The following is a 22,142-nucleotide window of genomic DNA, read 5'->3' on the forward strand; positions in this document are numbered from 1 at the left end:
CAGGAAATGCAAAAGAGTAGCTCAGACAAAGACCTTCAAAGTAACAAATAGATAAATAAATGCTCAAAGTGCAGAATGTTTGTGCTCCAAATTGTACTTTTAAAATCTTTTTACCAGTATGATGCAAAATTACCTTTACTTCTTATACACACAAACTAAATTGGTTGACAGGTATCACAAATCAGCACGTGCCCTGGGTTTGAAGAGTATATGGATGCCCCTAACCAATTCTGGTCCGCACATACACACACATACAGTCTGTGTTTCTCCTTACTCAACATCCTACAGGCCATATATGCCACACAGTGATATGTGAATGCTATCTGTCCTTTGCTGTTTGCTCTGATACAGAGCCGTACAGCCCTATGAGTGCATATAGTATGGGCAGCCCCAATAATAATTAATTTACCAACAGTATGAGTATGTCAGTGTCAGTGTATCAAATGGCAGCCGTTCTCTTTAACCGCATCTAACTTTCCCCTCCCCCACTCACTGACATACACTCCTCCATCTTTAACACCCAGCTCACTCTTTTCTTTCCACTGTCCATCCACCAACTGATCCAAGCATCAACAATGCCCTGCCCCAGAGTAACCCCCCACTACCACACACACACACACACACACACACACACACACACACACACACACACACACACACAAGCACACACACCAACACACACACCAACACACACATATTTCCTTCACCTCCTACACAAAGTCACAGTTGCTTGTACTCCAGTCGCTCTCTTTTTCCTGTCTTCGTTCGAGTCGCTTAGCATCTTTTTCTCATCCCTGTATCTGAGTGTTGACTCTCCCCTGTACTTCCTTTCCTCACTCTCTCTCTTTATCTGTACATTTCATTTTTAGTTTAGTTTTTCCTCTGTTTTGAGATCTTTCTAGTGAGTTGCCTGCCGCTACTCTGTATTTTGATACTTTTCTTATATTTTATTCAAGGTAGTAGACTCTTCTTGTTTCATCATATCCTTGTATCTCTATTATTTTCTTTTTATCTGTCATCATTTATACAGGTGCTACATGCAGCATCTTAACATTAGCAAATCATTATCAAGTGTGTGTCCTGACTACAAATAGCATAAACAAAAGGGACCATCACAGCAAAGACAGGACTAAAGAGAGGGTGCTGTGTTTGCACCTTTTATTTTCTATATAAGTCCATACCAGCAGCATTGCAGGCAGACAGAATACACCACTGTCCTATGTTTCAGTGTTGAAACTCCAGAAAAGCAACACTTTTAAAGATCCACTCCATTGCTTAGCACATCCAGGCAGCTGTGAGTACATCTTTTTGCTTGTCAGGGTGGGGTATGTCTGCTGTTGTCTTGTACCTGTCACAGTGGACAAGGGGAGGCTCATTGTTGAGCTGTGAAAAGTATCCAATACAATAAAAGCATTATAGAGATAATGTTAATAAATAAATAAAAAGACATTGGCTGGTGAGGCCTAGCTGGAGAGATTGGCTAAAGGGAAGTAACATAAAATTCTGAATCGAGGACAGCACTTCAAATTCACTATGTGCTTTATATTATATGTGTAATATGCTGAATGGTAGTGTTGACAGCACACAGATTATTGCATTGTCAGATGGTGCAAACACCATTTCCACATAGAGATAGTATTTGTTTTAAGAAACGATTGGATACAAACCAAACAATTAACAGGTGTGTGCAATGATTGCCTTTCCATCAAATGAAATAATGACTACCGGTATAATTACCTTTTTTTATTAATTCATCATGTTTATTACAAATTGGGTGAGATTTGATTGGGTTGTGATGAATCTTTGAATATACAATGAGATATTTACAGAAGTATTGTATCTGCTTTTTGTTTAAAACACTTTAGCCCAAAGTGACGTCAACACTTCAAAAGCCAGTTGTCTTAATCGAATAGTTTGACATTTTTGGAAATTTCCTGAGGAGAGTAGATGTAAAGATTGATACCACTACTAAGTCTGTACGATATATATGAACCTACAGCCAGCAGCTGATTATCTTATGTTAGCATACTAAATACAGGAAAGAGGGGGAAACAGCTAGTCTTGATCTCCACCTAGCAGCACCTTCTAGGCTTGCTGTTTCTCCATGTTTCAAGACTTTATGCTAAGCTAAGCTAATAGGCTGCTTGCTCCAGCTTCACATTAAACAGACAGATATGAGAGTGGTATTGATCCTCTCATCTAATTCCCAGCAAGAAAGCAATAGAGCGCATTTCCCAAAATGCTGAACTGCTCCTTTTAACGATAGTCACGGTCATATTACCCAATGAGACAATTTGACGATAATACAGTTTCAGAAAAAAAAATCCACATGCCTATAAATGTCTTTGTATGGAAACTGTATCGAGACTGTGTGACTGAACAATCTGAAAATATGAACCTCTAACATGAACAAAAGAAGAGTCCAAACGAAGATGAGTTGCGCTTTTATGCAGATGATATTGTACTAGGTATCTAACAGTAATGCTTTCTCTTCTTCTCCTTATCCATCTCATTATCCTCCAACCATGTTTTCCCTCCTCCTCTTCAATTCTTCCTCCCATCACACCTTCCCTCCTTCATAATCTCATAAACTCCACCTGCAGAAGAACCGTCGGGACACCTGCAATTTTGACAAGGAGTTCACCAAGATGCCGGTGGACTTGACGCCTACAGACAAGCTTGTCATCATGAACCTGGACCAGGACGACTTCCTCGGCTTCTCCTACACTAACCCTGAATATGTGGCTCCTGGAAATTAACACACAATTGGTCAAACTGATGGACTGGTAGAAAATTAGATTTTAGAGCAGATTGGAAGGCAAATGCATTAAAAGTCTACTGATTTTTGTCTATGTTCAGTAAATGTCTGCATTTCTTTTAGGGCCACTCTGGGGTTTGTCCAATACTTCAGCACAAGAAAGGTATCACAACAACAAACTTGCACAGAAGACTGGATACCAAAGATTTTGAAGTATTGTATCAAAAATGATCTAGGTGTCAAATGAGCTTTGTATACAGGACAAAATACATGCTAGATTTAGGGGGGGAAATATCGATTCCAATAGACTACAAGTCACCAATTCTTTACACATTGCATTACAATGATATGAGCAGCCAAGATACACACTAACCCACCAGTCTGGCTTGTCAACTGAACAAGTGGCCCCTTTCTTTTTAATTGTATGCCACAAATAAAAGAACAACATTTGTTTTTCTGCTCCGTTTATGCTCAAATCCTACAACAAACCTAAGTTATTTTCACAAGGAATCCCAACATCTCAAACCAAACCATGTAAGGAGAGTAACTAATCACTGAAGTGTGGCATGACATAAACCCGTGTTAAAGTAATCTGAATGGATACAAGCAGCAGTCTCAGTCTCTGTGGTGTGATTTGCCTGGTGCAGTTAAAATAGCTGCCATTCATGAGTAATGTTGAAAAGAGAATTGTCTTGAATATGTGGGAGTAAATTTCAACAATGCACAGTCATTTTTGTCTTAATTTTGAGTCTTGCCCCCTGTCCACACATGGATAAATGCTTTTTCTATCATAATGTTACGTTTTGACAAGGGGAAATAGAGAGATGGAACCAAAACAAACAGGAAATGCACCCTGGTCAATCGTATCTTCTGCAGCCATTTAACTAGAGGCCTAAGTACAAAGATTTTGCCTTCACTGGTAGCCATCTTAACATGCACCATGAGTAGCGCTGTGTATCAGTTCAATTTGTGTGTCTTGACCACTGTTGCCTGTTTCAGCCAGCCTGTGCACTGTCATGAGCTGTGCAAGTGCTGACACACACTCAGACTGAGTGTCTCACACTGGGCCATCACAGAGGAATATGCCTAATGAGCGAACTTCACAGCCTGTCAAATCTTTTCGTCCTTCTCGTCCTTTTTCTTCCTTTGGCTCTGGCTTTCTCCTTTCTCCCTTCCCCCCATTCCCTGCGTTGTCTCCCCTTGGTTATTTATTTATTTAATTTTGTTATCGCTCTAATCCATACTTCTGACAAGGCCTCACTGGGAGCCTGGCATGACGTGGTGTCACAGGGTTGGCAATGCGGCAGTCACTAGTGGAGCATTGCACACATACACACATACACAGTGAATGAGAAGCTGCTTTGACAACCCCCCAAGTGAGCGATTTTCACAAACAGCAATAATAACAAGAGCAATGCTGCTTTTCTTAATTATTTATTTTTGCACTTCCTTCTCCTCACCCATCTGTGCATGTGTGTGTTAGTGCTGTGTGAGTGTGCATAAACATGTGATGTTCTGACAAATGTCCATATGCTAAAATATATGTATGAACGTGTGTATGTGCGTGTGTGTGTGTGTGTGTGTGTGTGCGTGTGCGTGCGTGCGTGTGTGTGGTTTATAAGGCTTCACTGGATAAAGCCAATTATTTCAAATTCAGCTCAAATTCAACAAATCTGCCTTCCAGCTTCAAGCCACATTACATTGGCTATAATGCCAACTAGCTCCATGTACTGTACACACTCACACTCACACTCACACACACACACACATCTATACCGTCCAATCCATGACTGAGGGTTGGAATTATTAGGTGAAGCGTAACAAGGCGGACAATGACTGTGAAATGTTCGCTCCTGGAGGCACACAAGACATATACTGTAGGTCCGTTACACAGGCCTAGAATGTTGTTTCCCTTCTTTAATCAGCACAAACAGTACCCTCATGTATACTATATACAGCTCATATGCATATATTGTACATATGTATATATATATATATATGAGCATACACATAGACACAGGATCCTTCCTGACTCACTGGATCTGACTCTGCAGTCCTGTTATTTTGTTAGATGTTGTATAATATAAAGTAGAACTTGTGTGTTGGCCTTTTTTCGAGCGTAGAGCTGGATATTGCTCAGGTCAAGGGTTTAAATATCTCCGAATGTTAATCACGCCTACTCTTAACATCTGCTGTTGGGAGTCGTAGACCCTGAAGCATTTAATAGCACTGGACAGCTGTGTGTGTGTGTGTGTGTGTGTGTGTGTGTGTGTGGGAATCGAGTGTGTAGCTGTACATGCATGTAATTCAGATATGTTAAGTACTGTACAAATTAATATAAGTCTTTAAAATCTTTTAAGAAATTTCTCTTTTTTTGGGGTGAAAATAGAAGCTAACCTCTATCTGCACCTGACCAAACAGCATCTACAGTATCACATATATAAACAGGGGTTGTTTTCACATTTGACGCTCCGTTCTAAGTGTTTTAGGAACCGGTAACACAATCATCAGTTACTTGTTATGGTGTTAGAAATCCCACATCAGGACTATGAAGAATTTTACTATGCATGCAAGTGATGATCTCTCTCTTTCTTTCATATCTTGTTCCATATGATATGGATGTATCCTATACTAAGTGTTGTTTGATGGACTGGTGTGTGGTAATAACTTAATTAGACATTTATAGGGTATATGTCGCTTAATTTATGGTAGCAGTATGTCTCATGTCATTGTTACCTATTCATGAGATATTATACAAGGGAAAGTGTTCTGCTTCATTTGTACATGTGTACATATTTTTCAAGTCTTAAGGGGTAAGAGTCTTCCATGTCCATGATTACATTTATGCATAGAGAAGTTTGTGTTTATGGGTAAAATTATATATGAGTTGCAATAGAAAATTGAAAAATGGCATTTTACATAAAAAATAAATACGTGTTTAACCTTCCATCTGTACAGTTGTATAGGTTCTGCAGGGTGGAACAGTAATGGCCTAAAAGTGTACCAACTCGTCCTCTTTCCTTTCTTTGTTTCCGACCTTTTCTTTGATCACGCCTTTCCGTCTGTCATTTTATTTTTTCTTCTGACCTTTCCTCCTCCTTCTTCCTCTTGCACTCAACTTCCTGATTGTCTTTTTCTTACCTCATTTTCTTTTCTCTTGACCTTTACCCCTCTCTATAGGCTCTTTTTATTCTTGGCTCACCCTCTCCACCGTTTTCCTCCCTTCTCTTCAAGATCCATTTCCCGCTTGTTTTTTTTTTATTCTCTCTTACTTCCTCTTATCTCTAATCCGTTCTTTAGCATTCTCCTCTCATTATCCCTGATTTGTTCCATATCCCATTCCCTTTATACTTCTCCCTTTTGTCTTGCAATCTGTAGCCTTGCCAAGTCTACTTGACATTAAACTTGAAATCTGATGAGCTATTAGTCAAATTTAAATTTCATGCTTGCCTCTTGATCATAATTCTGCTTTGACTTCAGCCGAGCTTACGTGATAAAAAACAAATAGTTTAACAATAACCTGAAGATAATTTTTACATGCAGAGATCAGCAAAGATACTGCAAAAGAAAAGTAAGAATGTGTTTTGTGAGAGAGTTTGCTCATAAGAAAGTATGTATTGTGATGTTTTCAATTGTAGAATAATAAATCATGATGAAAGATCACATATTGTCTCGTTTTCAGTCAAATGGTCAATTTCAACTGACTAAGTCGGATGCTGGTGCCTCTTGTGTTGTCATCTAACTGAACGTTAACATCCGTATTACTCTTCTACTACAGCAGCTTTGTATAAATCCAGTGTTACTTTGCGTGTAAAGTCTTTCCTACATTCTTTGTAACTAGTTAGTTTCAAACAAGGGATTTGTTGAACTTGCACGACTTGAAAAACATTGCTTCCAGTTGCTAGGAAACATCTGTAGCGCTGTCTAGTCAAAAGCAATCCATCATGTAAACAGGAAGTCATTGTAGCATCACAAGCTGTAACATAACTATAACATAAAAATAACTGCAGAACGATATACTAAACTTAATTGTCAGTGTTTTGAAAATGTAGGTTTGACTTTTTTTCTTTTCATATATGTATACATAGAGAGTTACTGGTATTCATTACTGGTGTAGTGAGGAGGAAATGTCAGATAATTGCAAAACTAACCGACGCTAATGGATCATCTGGTTTGATACTTACATTATTAGCATAACAGTTGTTTTCTTTAGCATTATAATCCAGTGTTATGTCTCTCTAACTCTTGACTTGGGTGAAAATGGGTGATAGTAGATAGATAGAGAGAGAGAGCGAGAGAGAGACAGACAGACAGATTTACATTTCCGACCTCCTACTAGAAGAAGTAGGTGTATTAAGTGATAACACATTATCTAAGGAAGAATTAGTTGTGTTTATATAGATGTGTGTAAGTAGGTTATAAGTAGGGTAAGTCTGGTGCCAGCCACTGCCTCCTTTTCTATTATTTGGTTATTTTCAGGCCACATTTAGTAGAAACCAGATGATTTGATTCTTCATATTTACATTATCAAACCACAACAACATCAAATAAAATACTCTCAGAAGTTCTCCAACAATTAGAAAAGCCATGGGGTTTTCTTTTGGGGCCGTGGTAGGTAGCCTGCATATTAGACAAAGTAAACCTGTATGTGTGCTACCTGAGGCATAGAGTTTAATGGGGTACCTGTTAATGACGTGTTGTACATGGTGCAGCCTTGACAGCAAAAGCAGAATAAATCTTTATTATCATGCATTTTCAATTGGCAGAGCTGCCATCACTGTTTCACATTTACACAAACACACACATACACACCTATACTAGACATACTATAAGGACATGCGTGATTTATATGTCTCTGTGATAATAATAATAATAATAATAATAATAATAATAATAATAATATTGAGACTTCTCATAATGACAACATCAACACAATCTTCTGCCACAGAGAGTATGGGCTACGTAGGAGGAATAGATGGAGAGAGATGAAATTGAAAACAAATATGAGGATGGGAAAAGAAGAACAAACAGGAGCTAACAGAAAGGAACACAGCGGGCTACAGATAAACCGTTGTACTTCCTTACCGACACACTTAGTACTGCAGTATAAAAACGCTGACTGTTTTAAAAACAAGAACCCTGTAAGAGGTGCATACATGATATCATTAGACAAACAATTACTAAACGACTGGGGCTATACAGTATGTCACACATCTTGGGTTAACGTTGGCTTGGGAGTGTAAAAAGGAGCAGGACAGAGCCTCTAACAATATACCCTTCTCTGGTTTTATGTAATGTTAGTAATGTTTACTATAGAACAGTAAGGAAGTGAGCTGAACTTGCTAACATCTTACATTAGAGCAGATACACTCATTCTTTAATCCACTCTTGTGCTCTTGGGTTTTTGGTTTTCGAAAGGCTAACAAAGAAAGACACCACCCACCAAACTGCTTTATATAACGTTACAAAGTGTTGCTCTTATTCATCCGTTTGGAATCTTATCAGCCCATTGACTGGCCCTTATCTGTTTTTGGTTGGTTCAGACTGAGGCAAAATGGGCAAACTTCTGTTACTCGCACGTTGCGAAAGGGAAAGTGAAACATTGTTTAAAAATGTGGTTGACGTCGTGAATTTAAAACAAATCAACTTATTTAAATTTTAGGTAAAAAAAAATGACTTGGCCTGTCACACATATCCGTATGACAGAAACGTATGCTGACGTATATGAAAATTTGTCAGAGTCTAAATAAACAGATACACATGTCTAACCTATTGATATCGTATCACTTACCTATACAAAATTTATCAGACGAATAGCCAACAAATGCATAACGTATACAAAAATATGGCGTATACAAAATATCGGCAACACGCTGGTGTACGTTGATATAAGGTACGGTATAAGTAGTATTCGTTTAGAGTTCGCTGTGTTACGCTGGGGTGCATTGTTGAACGCTGATGTTTTGAGCATGTTCAAAATTACCGGATGTACCCGACGTGTGCGTCATAAGATATGCAGACGTTACACATAAATTATGTTACGTTAGACATACGTGAATACGGAATACGTACGTGAATACTTACCTACGTAAATATAGTACGTAATTACGTACGTGAATATTTACCTACATAAATACAGTACGTGACTACGTTAGAGGTACGTTAGATATAGGCTACGTCGGCTGACGGTGAACCCTACAGCCAATTTATTGATAACGAGTGGATACCCTATTCCTACCCTATGTTAACATTATGCCTGACGATGGAATGACTTATTAAACATGTTTCTACAGTACAGCTAGCGTTCAGCATGTTAGCCGTTCTCCAGCATGACGTGAACCAAATGGCACTTTTCCAGCTGCGTTGGCCAGACGCTCTGATACGTTTTAAATAAGTAAATCATACGCTATCAATAGGTTTGACATACGTATAATAATTCGTTATGTATTCGTTATGTATACGTCAGCAACAACACCGCTGTGGAAAAGTTGGACGTATTTGGACTCTGACACATTTTAAGCTACTTTTCATATACACCGGCATACTCTTCTGCCATATGGAACCGTGTGACAGGGCCGTATGTCTGGCGTGTTCAGCGTATCGTCTGCGTCCTTCAAACGATCACAACTTACCCTTAATTTATATCAACGTATTGCCGATATTTCGTATGCGCCGGCATACGTTTCTGCCATGCGGATATGTGTGACAGGGTCTTCAGTTGAGAAAAAGGTTGTGGTTTGGGTTAAAATAAGAATGTACTTTATGTTACGAAACTTAAAATAAGTCAACATGTTGAATTTTGGTTTCACACAGGAGACAAGTCCTGTGTTTATTGACGCTCTTACTTTGTTACTTTGCTCTTTATACTACGACACCTGACTTCCTACTTTGCTCCAGTCTAAATTATTAGATCGGCGTCGTTTTGTATTTGTATCGATGATCGACATGTTGAGAGATGATGAAGCTACTTTCTAACCCAAATCCATGAGGCTGATAACCCCTGATAACGGCCTTTCAAAGAGCTGATAACCTCCATAAGCGTGTGTCTAACTACAGCGCTTTGTAAACCGCTTCAAAATGCAGAGAAATCCAAAGTTTGACAGGCCTGTCGTGTCACATGTTACGGTTGCTATGCTCTGATTGGACAATTGCTGTTTGGGGACAGGGTTTAGCAGTCAATTAAATGTGTTATCAATGGTTGCCATGTTTAAGGGTGCTGATGCTGTGGTTAACTAGCTAACAAAGAAGCTAGCTGCTGTTGGTGATGGGAAGAGAAGGATGAAGGGAAGATGGAGGCACTGCAGCACACTGGAGGGAGAGGAAAAAGGGAAATTGACAAAAAGCAAAAGAATCTCTTATTTATTTCATTCAGTGGATCTTAAAAACGCTCAAGAGGGGAGCATGACGGAGGAGCTTATTGGATTTATTTCACACTATCTTTCTTTCTCGTGCACTTCCTCTCTCTTTTACTCTCTTTCTCTCGCCCTCTCTCATGCAGCTCTACACACATTTTCATTAGGCAAACATATTAGACACACTTTCACACCATCAGACATGTGCCTTCACAATTAAGATACATCTCTTTCTCTGTGTGTCTCCCCTTCATTCACTCTCCACTTCCTCTCCCTCCTAATCAATCAATCTAACTGTCAGTCCTTCGCCAAATCAGTGTCCAACACACACACATACACATAAAAACACCCTTACACACATTTTCATTATGCACGCACATTAGAAAGGCTTTCGCATGTTCACTGACCTTGTGTCTTGCTCAAAGTGTTCTCTCTTACACAAACACATAATATTACTACAGAATCTTTAACTTCAACAAAATGCTTTTAAAAAATGGAGATGAAATTGAAATCTTTGGAACTTAAATCTGGTCAAATATCATAAAAAATGTTTTTCTGCCTAATGAGGCAATACACACCTGAAAATATCTCACTTTCAATATGCACACACAGGCTTTCGTAGAGAATTTCCCCGGGCTGTGTCTGGGGACGTCCAAGTCATAAATCCTAGCTTTGACATATTAGCATCACGCCAGAATCATGCCACGTCACCATATGTCCTCTCTCTGCCCTGGAGTCTTTCACATCTGGTAAAACACACAAACACAAACACAAAAACACAAACATAGACACAGATGCACACACATACCTGTACACACATACATTTGCATAGGCAAAGGTATGCATTGTTATACACACATACACATTGTGATCCTCACAAACGCATTCATATATAAAGACATGAATACTCACTCTTTAATGTTAAAAACACATGTGTATGAATGTCTTATGTCCCCCCTCTGACTGTGAATATATCCAGCTCACTCACTTTGCAGTATATTGTGTTGTCAGTCATCTTTCACCTCCTCCTCTCTCTTCCTCCCTCTTCCTCCAAACATTTTATCTTTCACTCTCTAATTTCTCTGTGGTTTTCCGTTTCCTCTGAATTCTTCCTCTTGTATTGCCTGCCCTCCTCCTCCTCCTCCTCCTCCTCCTCCTCCTCCTCCTCCTTCTCTTCCTCTCAGTCTCTGAGCACTGGCCAGAGGCGTGAGAAGGTTCCAGCTCACTGAGCAGAAACCCTGCAGTCCTCCTCCTCCTCTCTATAAGAACCATCCCGTCTTCCTCTCCTCATCCTCCTGTTGTACAGCCAATAACGGAGAGGAGAGATGAAAGTGAGAATTGTGGAAAGAGAGTGAGACAAAGACAGAGGGAGAAAGGGCAAGACACATCAGTGATTTAAAACTACATTTCCCATTATGCTTTTCTACACAGTGCACAGTGCATTCTTTTTATACTTCCTCCTGTGAACCTTTCCACATTCCTTTGTCAATTGTGCACATTTCTGCACAAACTACTACTTCTAAAAACTGCACATCTCTTCCCTTTTAATTCAGATATATTGTAGATATTTTTAGCATTTTCAAGTGAAACTTTTTTCTGTACTATATTTATATATATAGTTTCTTGATTTGTATACTTGATTTTATATGTTGACTATGGTTACTTACTATGGTTATGCACCGATACACCAAAGCACATTATTTGTACGTGAACAACCTACAAAGCTACTTGGGATTTCTGAGTTGTTTGTAAAACATTGTTCTTGTTGTTGTTGGATGAATGATGGTAGTAAGTGCTAACCGTGGTGACGAATGTATTGGATTTCCTGTGGCGTCTTCACAATAAACAGTGTTTTGGCAGTTGAATGTTAAATATGAACTGGCAGCAGTAGTAAATGTGCTTTAGCAGTAATCTAATACAGATCTGACAAGAGAGTGAAGAGTAAACAGTGAGGCATATATAGTGCAAATGAGATGAAATTAATAGTAGGCGATCTGAACCCAGTGCAGAAATGGCAGACTCCGCCACTAAAACTAAAAACTGCTCTATAGAGAGGAACAAACTGAATGTGAACACATAGAAAATGCAGACCATAGTATTAACAAATTGGGTTTGATTTGATGAAAATCTTAATAATTAATTATTATTATTCTACATCATAACTTTAAAGATAGGGAAAGATCGGGGACTTGGTTAGATATTGCCTTGAAGCACTAGACACAATGGGCCTCATGCGAGAACATTTTTTATCTTCTTATTTAACATTCTCTTACTTATTTTTGTACGGTGGGCTCGTCCTGTGTGCCACGTCGGATTCAGCAAACGCTCTGAACTTCAGATAACTGTGTAAATGACCTGCGTAAACATGATAAAAATGGCACCAAAGAGTAAAAAGAAGAATTTAAGATTTCAGAAATGGAACTCCTGCTCTAGGAGATCCATAAAGGAAATTCATTTTTAACAGCGTCAGTTTTTGAATTAAGGGACCTGCTAAAGCCAAGGGAGAAAAGAGGGCATCATTTAGGTCGTTTTGCAGTTTGAGATGTTCATATTGATATTGTGGTGTTATTATTGAGTTAATAACATCAATAGCCAATTTAAATTAATGATGATATTGTTAGGCATATATGAATACATTTAGAATCACATTATAATTCAAATTGCAGAATCAAACAGCACATAATTATGAAATGTGATTTATATAGGAACTATATGTAGCCTATGAAATATACAATCCATTAGGAAAACATTGGTTTGGATAACAGCAGATAAATTGCACATGACTCCTAAACCAGGCCCAATGTGTTTACTGTACTTTGTTGCCCAAACTTACACAAACCACCACCTCCCTACAATCCCAACCGCAGTCCTTCTCTCCCTTCCTCCCTTTTTCCTCCCTCCTCTCATCCTGTGCTGTCACTCCTCCTCTCTCCTTTCTTGAGCTTCCCTCCCTCCCTCCCTCCTGTCTCTCACCAGAGGTGAAACGCTGTACTTCTCTTCCTGAAGTCATTTCTATGTTAATGAGTCTGCTTGTGAGATAACGCAGGCAGCAAGGGCTTCGGACACACACAAACACACACACACACACACACACACACACACACACACACACACACACACACACACACACACACACACACACACACTCACACAAACACACACACACGCAAACTGGCAGAGCAAGTGAGAAGGATGATAGGACCTGTCACTGCTCTCTCTGTTGATCTGTTCATGCAATTATTTAATTATTAACTATAATCCTTCTTCTTTCCTTTCCTTTTGCTCGCCACTTTTCTCTCTCTCTCTCTCTCTCTCTCTCTCTCTCTCTCTCTCTCTCTCTCTCTCTCTCTCTCTCTCTCTCTCTGTTTGTTTGTTTTTGATCGGTCTAATTCTTCTGTTTCCAATTTTGTTTATTTATGTCGACCACCAATTCCATCAGCTAAACAGCCAGTGGCTCTGTCAGTCACCCCATCACTCACTTACAGCCTGATAGTCAGCCAGTAAATCAGTCAGTTAGTCAGTTATGGCACTTAAACATTGAAGCCAATATACAGCTAATGCTAAACTGTTGCAATTACTCAAAATACCAGCACTTAGCAGTTTAACTGATCATCATAGTCCGCTCATCTGTCTTTTGTCACCTTGACGAACATGCACTGATCATGTATATGTGCGCAAACTGGGTATTACAGAGCCACCTACTCATTGATTGTCAATGATTAATGAATTTGAGTCTGAAAGCTCAGAGAAAGAAAGAAAGAATGAAAGAGTTGGCAGTAAATAGACATATCAAAATAACAATTAGAGAGGGGGGGTACATGCATTTATTCATCCCTGCAGTCCTGTCATCCTATCATTTGTATTTGTCTCCAGTGACGAAGACAGGCTTTTATTCATTGCTGTTTAAACAGCAATACAATGAGCTTTTAAACAGTCAGATCTGTTCAGCCGCCTGCGGCACACACACACAGGCGCGCGCGCACGCACGCTCACAACGCTTTCTCTCTTTATCTCTCTCTCTCTCTCTCTCTCTCTCTCTCTCTCTCTCTCTCTCTCTCTCAAAGAGGCACTTACACATGTTCATATGTGCACACATTTGCACACAGGAGAATCACGTGAACGCCTACAGTACGTGCACACACACTCGTTTATCTACGTCCACACACACACACGCACTCCCGTGTGTGTTAAGTGAACTGTGAAGCTCAGACCGCCTTTTGTGGAAGCCTCGCTGGAGTGGAATCATTAAAAACGGTCCGTGGCTCTTTAAGTGGCGTCTCTGCTTCTCTCCCGGGCGCGATTCTTCATGCATCGCTTGCCAATCTCTCTCTCTCTCTCTCTCTCCTCTCTCCTCTCTCTCTCTCTCTCTCTCTCTCTCTCTCTCTCTCTCTCTCTCTCTCTCTCTCTTTTACTCGCTCTTATAACTAATCAGTGCGGTGCAGGGCTGCTGGCGCCGCGCAGGCGGAGGACAGAGGAAAACAGAGGGGAGAATAACGCTGCGCTTCGAGTCAGCACCAAGGACAGCGCCACAGCGTACATCCAGAACCACGGACAGCTCTCCAGACGCGGCAGAAGCCCTCTGCAGCGGCAGCGGCGCGGCGCCGCACTGCCTAAAATACCTAAAAGCTGCAAGCTGCATTAAAGACGAAGTGGGTGGTTTGTAAACACATCTGCTCAACATTATTGTTTACACTTTTGCGTAGATATAGTCCAATATGTAATTATCCTCACTGCTTGGAAAACATGTTCAGTGCAGAAATGCTGTGCTTTGATACAGGCAGTCTTTACCTGATAACACATACAGATGTGTCTCTGATGATATCCCTACTGTAAAAAGTAGCCCTTTTTTAAGTGAAACTCTCCATATTCTCTCCTCTGTGGACTGGAGCCCCCCATGCTTTATACTGACGGCGTTGCGGCGGTGGGCGGGACATGCAGCAGTGACTTTACGTGATTAGCTCCTGAAGGGCGCTGTCAGCCACGAGCCCAATCCGAACCGAACGGTGCGGCCTCAGGCGGAGTTTGAGGAGACGCGCGGTTAGTTTTAGTTTGTGTTGGTTGGACCGAGAGGAGGAGGAGGAGGAAGACGAAGAGGAGGAGGACGAGGAGGAGGAGGCGGCGACGGCTGTCATTTTTTTTCATTTGTACCAACGGGCACGTTTCTCGGGAGCAAACCCAGGCGGGTGTAACTGTCCTACAGGCTCCATCAGCAGGCGTCTTATTGGACGGTCTGTCCCGGTTCTGGTTGAACTTCGGCGGTGAGAGAGAGCGAACACGGCTGTTCTGGAGGAGAAATTTGATTAATGCCGTCTAGGTCTAATTTTTGGTGCCTGTTAAATACCCGTGCTGCGTGTCTCTTCACTGCAGATAATGTAAGGGGGGGAAATTAATTTATATTAGCGTCTACGTGTTTGGACGAGTTTATGTAGCCTATTACTCTGGACATCGAGGAAGAAGAAAAAACATGTCAGTGAGTCAACAGCTGGAGTGGAAAACACACGACGGATCTCTGTCAACGTCCGCTCTCTCTTCATAGCTGACGTATGGGCTTTATTCATTCGTCCATTCATTCAGTAATTCAGCAGGAAACCGAGCAAGAAAGAATAACCACTGTACCGCCTCATATTTTGGCGCTGCTGCAAGAGAGCTTGTCGAAAGAGGACATCCTTCACCGGTCAACAAATCCAGCGGTGAGTGAGGGGCGAGCCGCCTCAGCAATGATGTTTTAGTAGAAACACATTAGAAACCCTCCTCCCTTGACTTGTGCTGTGCGGTTACATCAGTCAAGAAAACAAACTAACCCCCCTTTTTGTTGTTGTTTTAAAGATGGAGTCCCCCCACGCAGACCTTGGCTGTTAATGGTTAACAGATTAATAAGGGAGCTGATTTGGAAAAACAGAAGTTGAGAAGAGGTGAGGTAAGAAAGGAGGGAGGGAGAAGAAGAAGAGAGATAGAGGGGGAAACGGAGCAAAGAAGAAGAGGAGGGAGAAGAGAAGAGAAGATCTCGGGTTACTGGTGGATAACGTGGCTCTAACGCAGCTCGCCCTGCCTAACCCCGGGACTAATAAACGGAAGGAGGGAAGGAGAGGCAGAATGTTGCATCGCCGTTACCCTCCGCTCTGACTGAGTGAGGGCAGTGTCGGGTAGTCGGGGACAACCGGTGGTCGTTAAACCTCCGGTTTGTGTGTGTGCGCGCGCGCGCGTGTATGAGGGTGGTGGTGGTGGTGGTAAAACCGGTTTTTGATGCGCGAGAAAGTGACGTGCCGCCCTCCCACCTTCCCGCCCTTTGCCACAAGCCTCTTGTCAACTCAACAGACCAGGCAGCCAAGTACTTCATTTTTCGCTCCATACGTTTAAAATCACCACCTTTAATATATTTTATTTTTATTTATTTATTTTTAAAATGCCTGTCTGTTGAACCCCTCACTCTGACTCTCCAAATCTCGCGGGATATAAAGGAAATAAAAGAGTGAATCTAAAAGAGAGGAGGAAAATAGATAAAGACAAACAGGAGCCGCCTATATGAAGATGCTGATGTGTGACCGCGGCGTCCAGATGCTCGTGACGACGGTGGGCGCGTTTGCCGCCTTCAGCCTCATGACCATCGCCGTCGGTACCGACTACTGGCTGTACTCGCGCGGGGTCTGTCGCACGAAGAGCACCAACGACAACGACACGAGCCGCAAGAACGAGGAGGTGATGACGCACTCCGGCCTCTGGCGAACCTGCTGTCTGGAAGGTACGTGATCAGTCTGACTGACTGGCTGTCTGTCTCTCTCTTATAGCGGCCTCTCTGCCTTTCTCTGTGTGTGAGTGAGTGAGTGTGTGTGCGCGTGCATGAACATGTCTCCCTCTCCCACAGTGTGCCCAATGTGTGTGTGTGTGTGTGTGAGTGTGTGTGTGTGTGTGTGTGTGTGTGTGCGCGCGCGCGTGTGTGTGTGTTTTTGCCTGTGTGAATGTGACAGCATCCCACAATCAAACCAAAACTCAGTTCTTAAGAAGCGGTTCTTTTCCGATTTCCCCCTTACATCCCTTCCTCTGCAACATGATAAAATAGAATAGAATATTTATTGATCTGCTCTTGGTGTCATCACACTGCATAGCTGAAGGTCCAAATAAAGCGCTAACAGGCACAAACACAGACAGCTGGCAGTGTTATTAGCCAGTCAGCTGCTGTACCACCAACAAGTACCTGGATCTGCACACTGTTGCCGGGACTCTTGCACACAGTGTTGTTAGGTATTTTTTTCTTTTGAAGCCATCTTGTTGTCTAGTTGTTGGGAGCCAGAAAATACACATTTAGGCTGTGTGGCTTAGCCCAGGTTGAGAATATTAAGAATATTGAGAATATTGAGTTGTGGAAAAACGTGAAATCATTTTGTATTTCTTGAGAGAATTTGGATGTTTTACCTTTACTGTTGACAAAGTTTTCACAGCCAGAATCTAACGGCCATTACAAGGACCGGAAATTCCACACCTGTGTGATGGTTGTTGCTTGTTTCTGCTGCATCAGTGCCATTTTTTACTTAAACCGTCAGTCAGCTTCACCAATCAGAAGTAATGTAACACTGTTGCAGCTTCCCCTCTAAGAATGCAACATTAGTGCCAACTTCATAACTATCGCTGCCAATCAGAAGTATATTAATGTCATTTCTAGAGTGAGTTCCGCATAACCTCTACTGTTTGAGGTTCACATCGGCACTTCTTGTTCAGTTTATGTCCTTATTTTGCATCATTTAATCATATAATTGACATCATAAAGCCCAAAAAACTGGCCCAATAAATCATACATTTTCAAGGAACTCCAGTGTCACTTGGCTTCATCCCTGGTCTGTAGCTTCATGTACAGTATTGGATCAGCTCTCTGGTTTATGATGCCGTCTGATTTCCAATCCTCAAGTCTTGCGGCTATCTGGTGATCTCTAAAATCGAAACCTAAACCTAGACGAAGATAAGAGTAGATGGGGCAGGGATAATTGGAGCAGATAGACAAATAAGACAAGATAGATTAGATAAATTTAAAGAAGTAAAGTGGCCCTTTTCATTTGAGTTTCCTTTAATTGCTAAGCAGTTAAAGCATACTTTATTACAGCATGTTTATGAGGCTCCAAGCTTGGACAAAGTGAATGAAAGCACTAATCTTATGAGAAAACAAAGTGACCATACAATAAGGCAGACATTTTACATTTCCATGATAGTCCAGCACCAAATGGGTTTTTTGACGCAGATCTGGATCCAGCTTCAGAATCATGTCTAACAATTAATAAAATAACGAATATATTGGTTTGTCCAGCTTTGACTGAGGTATGCACTTGACAGCGCTAGGATGAATATGGAGCAGAGATCAATCTGAATAGAAATGTTAAAAAATACTCAAAAAGGACCAAGTAGTGTAATAACAATCTGGATCAACAGAACAGATACAGGTACCACTGTCAGTCTGCAAATACACTGTCATTGATCAGCCTCTGCAACCAAGCAGGTGTGTGTGTGTGTGTGTGTGTGTGTGTGTGTGTGTGTGTGTGTGTGTGTGTGTGTGTGTGTGTGTGTGTGTGTGTGTGTGTGTGTGTGTGTGTGTGTGTGCGTGCGTGCGTGCGTGCGTGCGTGCGTGTGTGTGTGTGTTATAGATTTGAGCCTGGGCCTTGACCTTGGCTGCATGTCGTCCTCCGTCTCTTCCCACCTTTCCTGTTGCCTTCCCTGTGGAATCTCAAATGAAGCAGGGACAATATATAGTTAAGTTAAAAATCCTTGAAAACCTACAAAACATTTTTTTAAATGGATCTAAACAAGGCTTTTTAGCAGCTATTTATTGACACATGGCCGTCTTTGTACTTATATAGTACAAGAGTTATAGATTGCTTGGTAGCAGTATCATGTTGTTAATACGTCCCATATTATTGGCACTGTCGCCACTGCAACAGGGATACCATCCCAAGCAACCAAAAATCCAAAACACACAATTGGATTTGTTTCCAGGATAGTGAAAATGTTGTGCTTTGGATGGGAATCTATAAGTATAAAAACATTTGTGTGTGGGTGTGTGTGTGTGTGTTTGTGTGTTTGTGTGTGTGCGTGTGTGTGTGTGTGTGTGTTCCTTAGTAAGATGTTAGTTGTTCTTTACACTAACTATAATTAACACTATACTAAATGCTGTTTCAGCCTCTAAAATATAGATATTTCCTACTTCCCAACTAAATAGCGTTGGGTTTAGATTAATCAATAAAGATATGAATTGTTAGTTGCAGCCCTACTATAGTTTGAAGCTGTTTGAGTTTGTGTTGTTTCCTCATTGGCTCACTGTTTCCTCCTGTTTCTATTCTCTGTGCTAAGCTAGGTTAAACATGTCTTGTTGGCCCAATCTTGCTCCTGAATATGCTCAATCTTCGCATCTAGCTCCTTATAAGACAACAAACAAATATCTGATTATTTCTCTAAGACTGTTTCCTATCAACTGTGTGGGGTAAAAAGCCATTGAAGGTGTACATTTTTTCTATATGATGCTTAATTTTGACTTGACATGTAATTCCCTGTTCATTTGACTTTGATCCTGCATAGGGGCAAACAAACTTTGTTTTTCAATTATCATTAAAAAAGATGCATTGCCTCTAGTAGGAGCATGTGTGTGTGTGTGTGTGTGTGTGTGTGTGTGTGTGTGTGTGTGTGTGTGTGTGTGTGTGTGTGTGTGTGTGTGTGTGTGTGTGTGTGTGTGTGTGTGTGTGTGTGTGAGCAGCCAGACATAACCATCTCATTCTGGGGGGCAGAGAAGGCTATTACAGGGCCAGATGGCGCAGGTATGAGGCTTTATTGAACACACACCCACACATACACACACGCTTGTAATTGAATGAATAAATGGACAAATTCTCTGATATTCCCTTGCCACCTAACAAGCACAGCTGCGGGAGCATTACGCCAAGTTAACACAATGTCAGCACAATGTCACACATGCACAGACTCACATGCGACCAACACAAACACATGCAGATGCACAGACACTCGCTCATGTATGCACACACACACACAATAACACAATTTGAAGTGAATATGTTCTCTTGTCTCTTTTTTCTCATTCTGCTCATCTTATCCCCCCCTTCGCTCTTTCCGGGTCCCTGGTTGTCACGGTTTTATAATTCATAAACGCCTCATAAACTGACAGGAAATGGATGTCTCTGACTCGTGTACATGTGGCTTGTAGTCCGCCTGACATCAGAGAGTGAGTGAATGGGAGATCGAGGGCGGGGGGGGTGGGGGGGGGGGGGGTAGAAAAACATCATGTATGCAGTGTTCTTACAGTAAATGTATAGAGCAGTCATGCATATGAACTGTACAGCATGAAGCATGCAGCACATTTTACCACGACACAGTTTCTTTCAGAGGCAATATGGGGGAGGAGGAAGAAAGCCTTAAAAATCCTCTTATTTCATCAAAGAAAATATATTTTCTATATGATTCAAGGATGAGCTAAAGGTAACTAAGATGTAGTATGTCTAATGTTTTCTGTAAAGTAATTAGGCTTCTGGTTTATATGATAACTTAAATTGAACATGCAATCTGTATCAGGATATGACCTGGATAAAGGCAGGGATCTCAGCCAGGTGTGAATGCGATCTGTTCCGTTTCAACACATTTAAAATATATATCTGCCCAACTAGTCAATAGCTCACTTAAACCCGCCTCTTCCTACTATTTTAAGCTACCTGTCAAAAAGCTACAGATGACCTTTCCTAGAGTTTCTTTGTCGTAGAGCCCAAACAGCAGCATTGGCTCCCATGACCTGGTATGTGGCATGCTTGATGAAAGGTCTGCCCGACATGCCTACCTAAATTGTGATCCGTAACTGTAGTTCGGCAATTTTAATGCAAAATACCAGCATAACTTTGCTGCGATTGTTGCGAAACAAAGCATTCACAGAGTCTCTCTGCTAAAATGCTCTCTGTGCCTTTCCCAGGGAAAGGTCTAAAATAAAAAGAGAAGGAAGAGAGCATTCACAGGGTCTCTCAGGCAGTTTGTGTGGTCAGGTTGGGATTTCTTGCATGCAGCAAATGTGTTATTGTGTCTGCACAGGTGTACTGAGGTGTTATGTTCCCACTGTGATAAATGAGCATGAGAGAGCCAGGAAATGAAGGAAGGAAGGGGGAAGGTAAAGCATGAATGAAGAGAGAGCAGAATGTGCATGAATGAAGCAGGGGAGAGGGGTGGTGGGTTGGAAGTGATGGATGAGCTGTGTATGGCCTCTGTTTCAGGTGAATCTCTGGGGAGTGTTTGACCACGGCGGGGATCTAAATGATCACCTGGTAATAGAGAGAAGGAAGTGGGTTTTAAACAGGGACGGGGACAAAACCGATCACCCAGGTGACTGCGGGAGGAAGGAGAGAAGGAAGACGGGGGGAGGAATGAAGGACAGAGATGGAGAGGGAGGAGGAAAAGCGAGATTTGTAAGAGGTGGGAATGAAAAGAAAAAGAACAGGGTGAAGACACTATAAGGGCAGAAGTATGTGAACAGTCTTTTCCACATACAACTTTGTGGACACTGTTTGGGTCCGTAAAGTAATGTTTTTTTAAGTTTGACGTGCAAAATCTTGGACTGCACAGCACTCCGACCTCAACCACATCAAATACCTTTTGGGTTGAAATGGAAGGCGGCCTGCAAGCCGAGTCTTATCGTCCTACATCAGACTTCACTGATGCTCCAGTGGATTAATGGGAACAAATTGCTGCAGCCAGGTTCGAAACCCTGTGGACAACTTTCCCAGAGAGTGTTGAGGGCGTTATAGCAGCATGATAATGCCCATTGTTTTGGAATGAGATGTCAATGTAATGTTGGCAACATAGTGTGGCTGGATGCTAGAAACAAGTATGTATAAAAGTGAGAAGAGATGAGAGACGCTGAAGGGGAGATTGGAAAGGAATGAATGGATGTTTTGGTAATGAGAGCCGAGAAAACGAGGAAGAGTAAAGGAGATATGAGGAGAATATTTGAAAATAGGAACAGAGACATGTTTCGGAGAAAGAGAGAAAGAAAGAGAATATGG

At 41.4% G+C, this 22,142-nt stretch overlaps 2 protein-coding genes across 4 annotated transcripts in view; both read left to right on the plus strand.

The window, feature by feature from the left end:
- prkcbb (protein kinase C, beta b) overlaps positions 1 to 18,653 on the plus strand; it is a 104,173-nt gene extending 85,520 nt beyond the window's left edge. Inside the window, exon 18 of one of the 3 annotated variants that reach the window (XR_003832633.1) lies at positions 18,593 to 18,653. Coding sequence is in view for 1 of the 3 variants with exons in the window: in XM_029437447.1 (XP_029293307.1) it covers positions 2,604 to 2,759 (156 nt within the window). In the remaining 2 variants the exon portion in view is untranslated. Of the gene's footprint in view, positions 1 to 2,603; positions 6,422 to 17,003; positions 17,037 to 18,592 lie in introns of those variants that run through there. The other 2 variants (XR_003832634.1, XM_029437447.1) reach the window with 2 other exon arrangements.
- The window catches only part of cacng3b (calcium channel, voltage-dependent, gamma subunit 3b), a 34,811-nt gene continuing 27,917 nt past the window's right edge, over positions 15,249 to 22,142 (plus strand). The window contains exons 1-2 of the mRNA XM_029437448.1: positions 15,249 to 15,800; positions 15,937 to 16,849. Of these exons, the coding sequence (XP_029293308.1) occupies positions 16,633 to 16,849 (217 nt within the window). The 5' untranslated portion in view covers positions 15,249 to 15,800; positions 15,937 to 16,632. The remainder of the gene's footprint in view (positions 15,801 to 15,936; positions 16,850 to 22,142) is intronic.

This window comes from Cottoperca gobio, chromosome 8 (genome assembly GCF_900634415.1).
Source record: "Cottoperca gobio chromosome 8, fCotGob3.1, whole genome shotgun sequence".
NCBI lineage: Eukaryota > Metazoa > Chordata > Actinopteri > Perciformes > Bovichtidae > Cottoperca > Cottoperca gobio.